We start from the raw sequence: 14,967 nt of genomic DNA on the forward strand, positions 1-14,967 counted from the left end.
CAGAGCTTTATTTTGACTGCATGAATGTTTGCACTCATCACTTTGTTTTTTTGCAGTGACGGGTTTTCCTGATATTTATATGGTTTAAAGTTTTTGATGTCATTGCCATTCATGTCACATTCTCATAATTTAGAGTTTTAATTGTTATTTATACATGTATATATAATGTGAAATGGCTGCTATAAAATACCACCTTTCAGTAGATTGTTTTGTATGCCTGTAGTCTTTACACAATTTCTTTGTCAAAAATGGTTTTATATCTTAAAAAGAGTTTCTTATTCTCATTCCTACATTTCAAAATGCAGGTAACTCCTACATTGTTGTGTAATTTCAACAATCATAAAACTGTGTATTTCATAATTATTAATGCAACCAATCCAAACAGATATTTAAACTCACTTTGTTTTTTCATTCTTTTCTGCACTCCGTGCTCTTGTGATGGCTGTTTGAAAACAGGCGGTAGGTTCAAAATAAATGCGTGTTCTTGCAGTTATTTCATTTAACACTGTGCTATGTGTCAGCCTGTTTTAATGTCATTTTTATTCCTGACTGTGTTTACAGTTGCTGGTGGAATTATTCAGCCGAGTGGTAAGTGATACATATAACACTGTAGATTCTTGTTATTAATTAATGTAAACTTATTGTAGATAGTTTGACATAATGTTGCTTTTTGTTATTTCACAGCTGGCACAAGTGTTGGTAAATATAAAAAACCCTCTTTTCACATTGAAATAACCAAAAAATACTTAACAAAATTATTTTGAGTGACTTTTACTTCAACATTACATATGTGACAAACGCTGAGTTTTGTATTTTTATGTGACAGGTGGCGCTGGTGTTCCAGCTCCCTCTGGTGGTAAGACCAGCTCTCTTTTTCATCATGTGTTGATTGTGTGCCATCATTCAGTTTGCATAGTTCAGCTGGATTTGTATTAAATATTTTGTACCATGTAATCTTCATCTATTCTCAGTGGGATTGCTTTCCCTGTCTTTTAACATGTGCTCAACGTTAGCTGACGTAACCTTTGCCTGTGTTTTCAGTTGGTCCGACAGGCCAAGGCCAACCTGGTGAGTGTAAACAGTCTCTGTTTTTATCCGTAGTCATTAAAATTGTTCACAGTGCTCTGGCTTTGCTGCACACTCGCAAAAGTGATGCATAACAGACCAAGAGATCCACTGACACACAGGTATAGAAGCAAGGTTACAAAACACCTCACAATACTTCTGTTACCTTGCAGTAGTTTTGCATTTCCTCTCAGTACTGTTTCACAGTCAGCCACAGCTAATACTGTCATGACTAAAGAGAGTCAGAGCGACCATGGCTACATCAGAGGGAAATGTTACCGTTATGACTGTGATACATTTGCTTTAACCCTCCTGTTGTCTTCATTTATGGGCACCAAAAAATATTGTTTCCTTGTCTGAAAAAAATCCAAAAGTTCAGGACAAAAAAATCCCCAAATTTCTGAAAATTTGCAAAACCTTCAGGAAGAATATTCCAATAATTCCTTAAAAGTTTTCTTTAAAAATTTATATATAAAAGAACCCACAAATTTGCCAAGAAAATTCTTTTAAATATTTTTCAAAAAAATGACTAAAGTCTTCAAAAAAATTGTAAAAATATCTGAAGTGACTACTTATATATTAGTAAAACTTCTAATATTTTCTTTAAGGACATTCACCAAAAAAATCAACCAAAATCCAGCGAATTTCGCTGGATTTTGGTTGATTTTTTGGTGAATGTTCTTAAGAAACATTTTTGTAACATTTTTTTTTTCCAACAAAAAATGTTCAAAAATTTCCCAAAAATGTGGACATCAGAAGTTTCACTGTGAAAGCACCCCCCCCCCCCCCCCCCCCCCCCCCACACACACACACACACACACACACACACACACATTTTCAAACATTAAAACGGGTCATTTTGACCCACAGGACGACACGAGGGCTAATATTTGCCTACATGCAGCAGTAGGCCAACTGTGGGTGCAGAGATCATTTTCTGGTTGACGGTTGTATTGAAGCCACTGCATTCCTTATGGACTCTAAAATAATTACATTTGTTAAAGGCATCACAGGCTCAAATGATAGCAGCTGGACATATCCACAGCAGCACAGATTAAACCACAGCAGCGGCCAAAGCCTGAGCAATAACCACATATCCAGTCACAGCTTCACCATCACAGCCAGCATCTGTCTACTGCCAGTGATCAGCCCTTGAAAAGAATAATGAGCAGCAGATGCATCATTTAAAGCGTCACATCGTCACCTTCATCTCTGCACTTCTGCAGAGTGTTTGGCTATACAGGCGGTGTATTAGTGGACTGGACCAGGTCACTAACTGTTGATATAGATCAAGTAAAGCATAAAGCAGGGGAAATGCAAAAGTAGTCTGTAAAGCAGTGACCTTTAGAAAGCGCTGAAACTTTAATAGTTAAAAGAAAACCATGCAGAATAAAGAAATGATTACAATTTCCCTGTGTTAAATATGTTGTAAAAATGTGAGTATATCCATCAAAGCATTTCGTTGTAGTTAAATCTTCTAGACAAACCATCCTTTAGTGTTAATATTGATTATGAAGACTTAGTTTTTTCCTTTAGGATTCTTGCACTGTAATTATTTCTTCTTCTTTCTCAACACTTTTCATAGGTTCTCTGTCTGTGTGGTAGTTTTGTCCTTGAGTCCATTTACATTCATTTGTCAACACATTTTGCATTATGGAATGTTTGATCATTCATGCATGAGTCTGTTTTCTTCTCTAGTTGCTCCTGGAGTCCAACAGCCTGGAGGTAAGCAAATATTTATGCTTTTATTGATTTAAGAACTCCATTAGACCTCAGTCTACTGTATGCTTTCTAACTGAAGCTGAATGGTGGTACCATACATCCATTTGGCCATTTGGTGGAGACAAAGACAAAAACATCAGCTGAGGCCTTTGGTATTAATAATCCTAAACACTGTTTTCAGGTGTTGGCGTCGGCACAGGTGTCAAACCACCGAAACCATATCTACCAGGTAAAGAAGAGCGAGATCTCTTCGCTGTATGTCATGTGATGTATTTAAATTATAATGTTACAGCATAGTGTTTATATCTATAATTTGCTTGCTGGTGATCTGCAGTACATCATCTTTCCATTACTTCAAGGCTTCTCATATCATTGCCATGGAATTAATCAGCTGTACAAATTAAATTGCTTTAATTTAATACTTAATATTCTTGTAAAAGTAAACTTCAATGGCGTGGTTGCAAATGTATCGATATATATGATTTGTACAGGCGTTTTTATTTAAGATTTTACAAAGTCTATCATTGTACCTTAGATTGAAATTTGCCTATTAGTTTCAGCATTAGTGTCAAGTTTGCTGTCTGGGTAATAAGGTTGTTGCTGCTCCTGCTGTTTCTTTCCTAAAACATTACACATTACTCACACAGCATCTTACCTCCATCAGGCTTTGTCACTTTAGAATCAAAACATCCAAATTAAGTAATCGATACACTTTTTATGTTGCCATTCGGTTATCGATCCATCTTTCACAAACAAGCTGTGCTTATCCAAACATGCAGATTCCGTCTAGACACTTAATGACTGAACTTGGATCGATCAAACCACCAGTTTATGTTTAAGGAAGAGCTGCATCAGGAATTCTCAACCCAATTACGCCTCTAATAGACTGAACAGTCATCAGTTTTGTGCGTCTGCAGTTTTTTGCCTATTTTTTGCAGTTCTGCACTTTTTGATGATGCGATGGGACGTGAGATCAAGCTGGAGGTGGTTTCTGTCAAATATGTGTTTGAGTCATTTCAATTCTGTTAAGTTTAATGTGATTTAGCAGCGTGACTTTTTGGATATACTTTAAAAATAAAGAAGAAAAAAAATCTTAAAATATGAGGGAATGCATAAGCTAAAGGATTAGATTGTCAAGATGAAATAGCAAGAACTATTTAATATTTACATATGTGTGTGAATGGGAGAAATGACTGATCATCTGTATTTATGATGACAGTACCTCCTTTAATAACTAGATCAGAAAATAGAATGCTGCATATTTCTCCAGTTTTTTTCATAGACTACAGAAACAGATATGTTTGATTCAGCTCAGCTTTCCCTTTAATAAGGTGTCTAATAACTTCTAATATATCGCTTGAATGACTGCTGGATTTAATAACCAGTGTATTTTCAAAAGTAATTAAAACTATTCTGACAATAGAACAGAGCTGGAGAGGATAACACCAGCATGGATAAGAATAGAGACTTTTATTCCACATTGTGATGGGGAGCTTTCTGTTTAATCTTCTAACACTTTTTCTCCACAGGTGCTGGAGTCGGTGTTGTTCCAGGTGGAGCTGGATATCCCTATGGTGGAACTTATGGAGGTGCGTTTCCTATATGTTCCATTTAACATTCATAGATTTGGCTTAAACAGCAGTCAGCATCGTGTTTATCTTTCCTCTGCCTCAGTGCCTTATGGTGCAGGTACTGGTCCTGGAGCTGGAACTGGAGTCGGAACGCTGCCTGGAGCGAAGCCTCTGAAACCTCCAGGTACGTTTCTGCTTTAAAGAACATTTAAAGAACCAATACATCCAAAGCTTATTGCATGTGCAGGCTCATGCATCGTTATGTTGTGCTTTGTTTTGTTGTAGTTGCAGGTGGAGCAGGAATCCCACTGGCAACAGGAGGTTTCCAAGGTCAGCCTTTTTAGTTATATATATACTTTTTTTTGGGGGGGGGCATAAGAAAATTAATTAATGGGAAAATAAGAACAAATATTGCTTTATTTTGTGTTTTTCAAGGTAAAATAATCGCAATTTTTGGTTATTGTGCTCTGATTTTTTAAAATTGATATTATTATTAACATTTCTTGGATAAGCCAGTGTCGAGACAATTCTGCTACTTTTCACTACCATCATGATTCAGAGGCATACAGTCCATACAGAAAGAATGGAGCCTGACAGCACCAATATGCAGTCATGGAAGAAGTATTCAGATCCTTTTCTGAAGCAAAAGTACCAATATGGCAACGTAAAAGTACTGACACAAGGAAAAGTCCTGCATGCAGAGTCCCACTTAACCCTCCTGTTGTCTTCATTTATAGACACAGAAAAATATTGTTTCCTTGTCTGAAAAAAATCCCAAAATTCAGCAAAAATAATCCCCAAATTTCTGAAAATTTGCAAAACCTTCAGGAAGAAAAATTCAATAATTCCTTAAATGTTTCCCTTAAAAGTTTTATTTTAAAAAATCCCACAAATTTGGCAAGAAAATTCTTGTAAATAGTTTCAAATCTTCCAAAGAACATCCTAAAAATATCTAAAATGATTAAATATATATCAGTAAAACTTCTAATATTTTCTCAAGAACATTCACAAAAAAATCAACCAAAATCCAACAAATTTCACTGGATTTTGGTTGATTTTTTTTGTGTGAATGTTCTTAAAAAACATTTTAACATTTCTATTTGTCCACTAAAAATGTTCAAAGATTTCCCAAAAATGTTGAAAATGTGGACATCAGAAGTTTCACTGTGAAAATATATTGTTTTCCCACATTTTCAACTTTAAAACGGGTCAATTTTGACCCACAGAACGACACGAGGGTTAAGTAGCAGTACGTATAGTCAGTATCAGCAGCAAAATGCCGTTGAAGGATAAAGGAAAAGTCTTGGTTTGGTTCCTTTGACTGATGTATTATTATATATGACATCATTTTATACAAAGGGACGTGGCTCGCCATATGATAAATGGGAGAGGAGAGAAGAAAATGTCTGGTATACAAATCTGTTGTTATTATTTGGGCTTTTTCTCTAACCCTGACTTTTTTAAGTGAAATATTGAACATCTTTTGAAATGAAAACGTAAGAAGTTTTAAGGTAAAAATCCCTGTTTGTTAGAGTTCATAGACATCTGAAATGAGACCCCAACTACAAGCTGCTTTTTTATAAGGTAAAAATAAGAAAAAGAAACCACAAAGGCTGGACATAAATGTTGTAAACTTTAAATATGTGTTGTGAAATCTTCCACCTTAAAAGTAACTGTATGTAGTACAGTAAAAAATACAATATTTCCTTCTGACTTGAAATGGAGTTGAAGTATAAAGTTGCATAAAATGTAAATTATTATTATTATTATTATTATTATTATTATTAGTGTTTCAACATTGTTCTTACTTACATTACTTTAGTTAATGTACTTCTCTTTTACATCACTGGTAATACACAACATTCCTCCAACTTTCAAAAACAACACCGTCATTCCGCCCAGCGCTCAGAGTGACCGTTGGTCAGGAGATGCCGTCACATCGCTCTTCCTGTGCAGGAAATTGACCAGAATGCTGATAAGTCTCACGGGTCACGGCGAATCAGGAATGAGAAGCTGCTTTGAGAAAGGAAACAGACTGATGTTTCCGTGGAGGCATTATTCAGAGTCTTTCTTAGAATCCTATACAGAACAGCCGCATGTACAGTATCAGTTAGAGGCTCTATCCGTATGTAAGCCATCTTCTCCTGTTGTTGCAGGTGGGCTGACGTATCCCTCTGCAGGTGGACTTGGAGGTGCTGGTGGTGGAGTTAAACCACCCAAACCAGGTGTACCAGGTCTGCTACTGTCAGAGCACACTGAAACACACTAGCTAGTCCCCTTAGTAACAGTAACATAATAGTTTATGACAGTTACATTTGTAGGTTATTGATACTTTTTAGGGCTTCTGTTGCTTGAAAAAAACTCTTGAGTCGGGCAGATTTTGGTAATTATTGTATATGAAGAACCAGATTCTCAGCTCTTACAAATACATTCTTCATTCACCACCCTGCTTCCTCTTTAAATTATGATAAAAGATTTTCAGTACTCTATCTTTCAAACTATTTTGTGTTAAATTTCAGTGATATACCGTTGCAAAAAACTGTTTACTTTCAGTGTGACAAGTCTGTTGAAGAAATAAAAATCACCAAATTTATATAACTTTAAGTATTCTTCATAGAATTACCACCATACATTTATGATTTTCTCTATTTTCAGTCAATTAGTCACAAAGAAAATGCATATTTAGTGGAGTTAGTTCAACCCTCTTGACATCACAACCTTCTGGTGTTTTTAAAAGGTGTTTTATTTCTTTTCTTTTTCAAATGGTCAAAATTTCACCATTTTTAGAGGCAAAACCTGTGAAAAAAATTATAAAAGAAAAGAAAAACAAGAAGAAAAAAATCAACTAATTTAAACTTTCCACCGTTCCTTCAATAAAACACATACAGTTTCATAAGGAAAATGAACCCAATCTAAGCGTTAAATCATAATATTAATCAGATATAATGTATTTAAAATAACCAGTTTGCACCAGATCATGCAAAAAATAATAATAATAAAGAAATTGTACAGCATAACTGAGAAGCTATAAGTGACTCAGCTGCACCCAACAGTCATATAACAAAAATAAATCTGAGAATTTTTAGATGAGCTGTTTACAAAGAAGAAGAAACAATAAGTGAGGCTTTTCTTTATCGAAGTATACCATGTCATACAGCCCAGAAGACAGCTTTAAGTTCTCTCTACTTCTAGATATGGTTGTGATGTTTCCATAGAGATGTAGGACTTTATATTGCAGTAAAAAAAAAAATATGAAAGGAGCAAAAAATGCACAGAAGCTGCTTGGGATTCAGAAGGTTTTTTAGGGTCATTATGAAGTCTACTTATTTAGCCAAAACTTTTTCAAAACACAACTTTATCAAAGGCGGTAATCTCTGCAGTGTTTCTGTACCGTTAGGAGTTTGTAAATGGAGCACGTCAACAACACATCATTTCCCACTGGAGACTGATTACTGTTAGTTTTAGAGCATCGCAGAGTGATGGTTTGAAGATAACAAAAGCCCCTGGAGAGTCATGGTCTGAAATAGCAAAAACTATTCCAGGGGAAATTTGGATGAGCTTGTTAATGTGTCTGTCGCTATAGAAACATAAAGCTTGTATATCACAGGAACAGAAACCTTCTCATGACATTTTTTTTTGGCTTTTAATCTGAACAGGCTACGGCAATCTTGGAGGCGGTGGTGGATATCAGCCAGGTGAGAATCTCACCATTCTTGCTAATATATTCTACTCAGTTTCCCTCTTTTTTATCCTCTGAGCTCATCCAAGATGTTCTTTCCACGCCCTTTACAGAAAGAAATAGTGGTCTAGCATCGTGCACATTTCATTCTAGCAGGCCACAGCTAAATGTGCTCTTGCTGTGTGGCTTTTGGTCCTTCCTTTCCTCCTCCTCTGCCCACCAGTGATGGATGAGTGTAATCACACAGCAGCAGCCGACAGTTCAGCCTCCTCTCGCTTCCCTGCAGATACTGTGCAGGCTAGTCAATAGAGTCATGGTCATAATCCTTCTCCCAGAGGCCAGAGGCTTGTCCGTCTGTGTGAAACGCTACTACAGATGGTTTAACATCTTTCATTAAGCAGCACAGTTTTTCCAGCAGAAGAATTTGCCAAATTAAGAATTTTGAGATTAGGAGAAGTAGGTCAAGTTGTCATATTCACTGTGTGTAACCCTCTACTAATTGTATGTAACTGTCTATTCACTGTAGCTGTCCCTTTATTCACTCTATGCCACTTCTTAGTAGGTTGTTTATTCATAATTTACATGCAGGACTTGATGAGACCTGTTTAATGCAACTACAGCTCCTGACAATACAAACTGTTCTATTCAGTAATCCTGCTCATATTTTCAAATTACACACTTTGCTTCAATGAATTTCTGAATCTCCATGGAAACTGTTTTTCAAATTTCCAGGTGCAGTTCCTGTGGTTCCTGGTTATAGAGGAGGATTCCCCCAGCAGTACTACCCAGGTAGAAGAACTGCTGTCTGTGTGCACACATGCAAATGTTGCAACTTTTACTTGCTAATCAGGCTTTGCGGTGTCAGACATCATGCATATTTGTAGTGGCGATGAAGAGTTTTGTGCCGGGATCTTTGAGGGGGACTGGTTGTGCCATAAATCAGTGGAGGCAAGCTAACCGCTGACCAAATTGAGCCATTTATCTTTAGAGAGTGGACACAAAGGATAAAGACAGTAGTGTTATGGTGTGTGTGTGTGTGTGTGCGTGTGTGGGGACCTAAATCTGTTTATGCAGTCTCATTTTGGGAACCAATCATCCTTATGGGGACCAAAAGCAAGTCCCCATAACCTAACCTATGTGTGTGTGTAGCTACATAAGATAGGAGACGTGTGCCCAGGAGACGAACATAGTCAAAGAGAACATAGCACTGCTTCATAACAGTGGTTTGTTCATCTCACCTCTGCTTCACAATTCTCTGAACCTCAAGGAGTTTCTGGGCGTTTTTTTTTTTTTGCTGCTGTCACATTTTAAAGTAAAAGACCCTGGAATCAACATGCACAACATTTTTCAAGTGCCCACAGGTGTCACCACTACTGAAAAGAACCTCTACATAATGTGGATATTTTAGGATATTTTTAATTTGTTTTAATACATTTTTTGTGTAAACACAGCCTGAAGGTCACCTGAAAATTTTCCAAATTTTTGCATGAGCGATATCACAGTTTTAACACTGTCACACGTGATATGTTCAAGGACCATGGGTAGTTATAAATCTCTTGATTCCTTCTGTTTTGACAGTTTGTAGCTTTGCTAACTGTTGTAAATTGTGCATTTTATTTTTAAAGAAAACTTGCAGTTCCAACCCGCTGCTAGGTTTTGGGTTCAGAAGGGTAAAAGGTTATTAAATAATTAATGGAGCATTCATAGTTTGTCCAAACATTAGCAAACATTCATTTGCTGGTATCCAAACCTGCCTCTACCTAGACAAAGATTTAGCAGATAGACGAGTCTTTAACTTTTCATCCTTGTTTCCGGATCAGGAGGCCGATTAATGCTGTACTGCCACCAGCCAGGTAACACAGCTGAACGGAGAAAAGGACAAACAAACTGTCCCTTTCACGTCAGAGCATAAAGGAAAGAAGAGGGGAGGTGCTGCAGGATGACAGGATGTTTCACCTTCCCTGTTCACTAACATTCATGTCATTCAGCAAAGGATGAGGAAACACATTAGGACAATATTAGTAAATGGCTCATTGGCACTCTTCTCTCCTTCTCTTTATGCCTGTTATTTTCACTTAAACACAATTCCAGCTTCTGCATCCTTTCCCTTGGCAGGTGTATTAATATAATTCTACTAGTTAACAAAGTAAAGCGGGATCTGCTGAATCCTCCTATCCAACGCCAGTATATTTCACATTAAACTTGAAAAGTCCTGGATTTTTGTGATTATATGATTAGGTTTGTTCATGATAATTAATAAAATTGTGTTTTTCTCACACATACATTGAAGAGGCTTTTCAATTTTAACTTGAAATCACTTCATTTCGGATTAATCACATTCAACTTGTTAACATACAGGAGGCTGACTTTTTTTAAAAAATCTCAGTGCATCTAATCAATGAGAGATTCATTGGATTATTTTAGAAAATGCAGTATAATGAAACATAACATCTGCATATATAATGACAAAAATCTGTCTTGAACAGAGCAGTCTGTCATATCTCACTTTACTATTTTTGCAGCTAGAAGCACCTACAAATCTTTAACCAAGACCATGAGTCTGTGTGGTTTACTAACCAAATACAGAAAAGAGAACAATACGGCCTGACTAAATTCTGGCCTCTTAAATACACAGAGTATTTATGGATCAGACATCTCAGCACCAGATTTAAGTGCCTCCCATCTTCCCATTTTGTTCCAACCACATCCTCTCCAGGAGAAATACATCAACCCCTCTAAAAGTCCAAAGTGGTTTCATCTAAGCATTAGTGTGTTGGCATCAACTCATCTTGTGTTTATCTTTGATTTTGTCTAGGTGGATATGTACCGGCCCCACTGACTCCTCAACAAGGTACCAAACGTCCACATGCACTCACTTCACGTCACACATGCAAAAAGCAGCACATCATGAATGCTTTGTTTCAGCCCGCTAGTATCCCCTTTGCTTATTTTCTAGTTTCTCTCATGATTTCTGCTCTTTGGCAGATTACTTGGATGAGTTTGAAGGGTGTGTGCCAGTGGCTGAACACATAATCTGCATTTTCCTGAACATGGATATAACTGCTGCTGGGGCAATTTCATGGAAAGCACATCCGGTTTCAGATTCTGTAACTTTACTGGTTTAATCTCTCACAGCATCTTAGATATGGACATCTTTAAAGGGCACCTGCATGAATTTCTGAATGAGGTTTTTATATTCAAGTCATGCCCTTGACCCCTTCACACAACAACTGGAATATTTCTACCCTATTTTTTTGACAAATCATCTCAACTCAAGGTCTACTCAGCTTTCTCCCGAACTTTCAACCTTATATTCTGCTTAAAAATCTGAGGAGTGTTTGGGGCTGATATACAGTAAAATACGCTTGATAGGATTCAATTTTCTAAAAGGCTGATGTTCTCTTTGAAGTCTATATGACTGCCACATACACACAGTTGATCCAGGGAAGCACGTGGCTAACCAGTCATTTTGACATTCAGTTGCTAATTTAATATCAGTTTATGAGCAGATAATTATAATTACGCATCAGTATACACATCTGGTTCTGTGGTACAGTATGTTTTTGGTGTTTTATTGTATCTTGATGGGATCAGGAACACTGCCTGTCCAGAGTATCAGCAGAATTTCCATACATCACTGACCTTATTAACAGTATTGAACATCTACATACAGTGTGTGAGCTGTTAGCTGCCAGCCTCACCAGTAAATCCATTTGTAATGTTATTTTCAGCTCCTGTGTTTGGTTCAGTGAGGCTGAACATCAATAGGCCTCCTGTCTTTACTTGTTAACAGCTCTGTTGGGAGCTGCTTGCTGTGTTGCTGAACGGAAACATAAACTTGCATGCAGTGAGGGTAAACAAGAAGTCATTAAACTTTATTCCACCTGAGGAACGTTTGCATGAAAGGAAATAAATTATATGAAGAGTTCATTTGCAAAAACAGATAACTCCGTTTTGATACATTTTCAGAAAACTTTTTTTTATTGTTTACTTCAGATAATATCAAACTGAAGTTGAGTGGATTTGACTTAGTATAAAAATACATGACAAATTAGAGAAAAATAAATTATTAGTGTTATTATTATTATTATTATCTCAAGTAAGCAATAAAAAATTAGTTTTCTGAAAACGGAGTTACCTGTTTTTGCAAATGAACTCTTCATATATATATATATATATATATATATATATATATATATATGTATATATATATATATATATGTATATATATATATATATATACACACATATACAAATGTATACCTAGAGAAAAAAATAAAAAATAGTTGGTATAGTGTTATAATCTCAAATAATATCCGAAAAATCGCTGCTTCTCTGCAGAAGAGATGCAGGGCGCTGCACCTTGACAAATTTATCAGGCCAAATCCTCAAGCTGATTTTAATCCTCTCCAATTTTAAGACTGGTTATTAATCTCTGATGTGCTGTTTAAAGGATGGAGAAGCAGATTGTGTCCTGTAAATTAATCCTCTGGCTAAAAAAACAAAAGCCTCACAATGCAGCTGTGTTTTATAAAGAAAGTCAGCCTTCATGCTGGATACCAAACCGTACTGTGACAAAACCGTATTGTCTGTCACTTTTGTTGTTTTGCAGCCAAAGCAGCAAAGTATGGTCCACTGCAGGGCTTCCTTGGTGGTGCAGGAGGAGGAGGGGGCTTCAGAGGTGAAAGACCAGAGCACACACATTTCACAAAGTGAATTTGAGTTTACATGTTACACAGAATCTTGCTGCAGCAACACATTGCTGAGATGAATCACAAAAATCCATTTAATGTTAAGTGCAACAGTATTCATACAAGCAAGGAACACGTGTCAGCTTGTTATTGCTAATCAGAGACTCAACCAAAGTCCTTCTAGGGAAGTTTTAGAACTTGGCAATCACATTAATAATGCCGTTATTTCAGGCTAAGAAGTCAAAGTTCCTGTTTAAATGAATAATGGGAGAGTTATAACTGCAGTTTCACTGTTCATTGGGACTACAGTATAGAATGACCGGTCAATACTGATAAAAAATGCTTTAAATGTTTGGTAACTTTTCCCCAAAGTCAGGTTTTAAATCTGCTAAAGTCACTGCAACAAAACGATTGGCTGGATGTTTTCCAGTTTGACACTTGGCTTTTTCAGGGGATGGGTGGACATGTATCATAAAATTTCTGCCATAGATTTCTATTTCAGAGTAGTTTAGTGGCGACTCTATGCATAATAACATCTCTGATTGAGCTGTTTTTATGTCGCTGCAGGTGGCGTTGCAGGATGCCAGGGCAAATACTGTGGGAGGAGGAAGTAGAGGATCTCTTGAGATCCAGTGACCTCAAGAAACCATGGTGCTACTGCATGATCTAGAATGTACATTTTATATGCAAACAAAGCCCCATTAGACAACCTGTAAAGATGTTTGTATTTTACTTACTTGACTTCAGTGTCTGTTTTTATAGAAACCCACCGACCCAGAATTTTGTACACGTTCTGATGTGACGTATGTTACTGATAGTGCCTTTACTCATTCATGTGTTATTCAGCTTTAACTAACTGTACTGCACCACTTAACGTTCAAAGAGTATGTTTGAGTCATCACGTGTTGCTGTATGTGTGTGCGCGAGTGTGTGTTCTTTGGGCATATGGTTGTACTGTTGTGCGAAAGACTGTCTGAACCGTCAGCTGCCAATGTGACCTACGAATGATTTTGGTTTTAATCCTAAAGCAAGGTGATCTGTCTCACCTGGCTGTGCAGAGCTCATCGCCTCTCTGACATGTCACAGGAGTTGGGTTGGTCGTCCAAAAAAAATTATAAAATCTGGCCAATCTCAGCGTCGCTTCTGGCTCCCCGTCTTCTCTGCTGCTATTTTTAGGCCTGCTGGGTATAAAGCAGCGGGAATTGGGGCTTTGGCCAATCCATCTGCTCTCAGCAACTTTGCTGAATCTCGTTGCTGTGCAGTTCAGTTTTCTCAGCATTTTTAATGATGGCAAACATTTTCAGCTCTTTATAGAATAGTGTGTTGAAGACAATCAAAAAGGAATGAAAAAGACGAGTTGCCTTTTAGTTTCAAGCAGATTAAATGTCATTCAGATACTACTACAGCATGTACATTGTGTTTGTTTGAATGTTTAATTATGTGTCCTAATGTGCGGGGAAAGAGAGTGCATTTGTCTGCTTCAAATGTTTAGCCTCATTTACATTTACGTAACTTGTCATTACCTGATTACTCACCATGCTTTGACTCATAGCTTTATTGTTAACAGCAATGTGTGAACATAAAACAAGAACAATCCTTTGCGTTTGCATTTATTCACTGTTATTAATTGTAATATGGATTAATACTTTGTTTAACGGGAGGGCCTTTGTGTGTGTATGTGGGGCGTAAAATCCCGTTGTTCTTTATTTACTTGAGCTGCTTTTAAGAAGGCTTTACTGACCAAAGGTTCATGAGCGCTGTTGCCAAGTGACCCCATCTCTTTCTGTAACTGTGTACTGTATTTTGTACTAATTTGAAGTTAGCTGGCTTCAGTTCCTTCACTCGGTGCTGTGTTAGAACTGTCCTTGAGCCTCGCTGGGTCAGACCTTGTCTTATGTGACGTGGGCTATTCTTCATCTTTATTTAAAACTGTTTTTATAAGGAGGAACAGTGTGGTTTTGCACTTTTTCTATGTCCACGACACACATGTGACTTGTTCCCGGATATCCCGGCATTTTATTTGCTTTCAACAAATAACAAAATAAAATGTGTTAAAACAACCTGTGTGGTCCTAGTTGTTTCTTATCATAGTCCATAAAGCAGCAGCTTTTCCTGAGACTTGATCAAAACCATCTGACTGAGGTTTGCTGCAGGATCAGTTCCTGGTGTTCGAGTTCTGAATACTTGAGACTTTGGTTGCATTTAAGTGCTGTTTTGTCCCACAGAGCAAAAAATGAAT

At 37.0% G+C, this 14,967-nt stretch overlaps 1 protein-coding gene across 1 annotated transcript; it reads left to right on the plus strand.

Moving 5' to 3' along the window:
• Positions 1-120: 120 nt before the first annotated feature.
• On the plus strand, positions 121-14,788 carry LOC127536651 (elastin-like). Its single transcript, XM_051957485.1, has 16 exons — positions 121-459; positions 562-588; positions 685-699; positions 827-856; positions 1,042-1,068; positions 2,764-2,790; positions 2,969-3,016; positions 4,317-4,376; positions 4,462-4,542; positions 4,644-4,688; positions 6,515-6,592; positions 8,015-8,053; positions 8,770-8,826; positions 10,853-10,888; positions 12,650-12,718; positions 13,296-14,788. The coding sequence occupies exons 1-16, from the start codon at positions 249-251 to the stop codon at positions 13,340-13,342; spliced, it is 897 nt and encodes a 298-aa protein (XP_051813445.1). The 5' UTR covers positions 121-248; the 3' UTR covers positions 13,343-14,788.
• Positions 14,789-14,967: the final 179 nt, after the last annotated feature.

This window comes from Acanthochromis polyacanthus, chromosome 13 (genome assembly GCF_021347895.1).
Source record: "Acanthochromis polyacanthus isolate Apoly-LR-REF ecotype Palm Island chromosome 13, KAUST_Apoly_ChrSc, whole genome shotgun sequence".
Taxonomy (NCBI): Eukaryota; Metazoa; Chordata; class Actinopteri; family Pomacentridae; genus Acanthochromis; species Acanthochromis polyacanthus.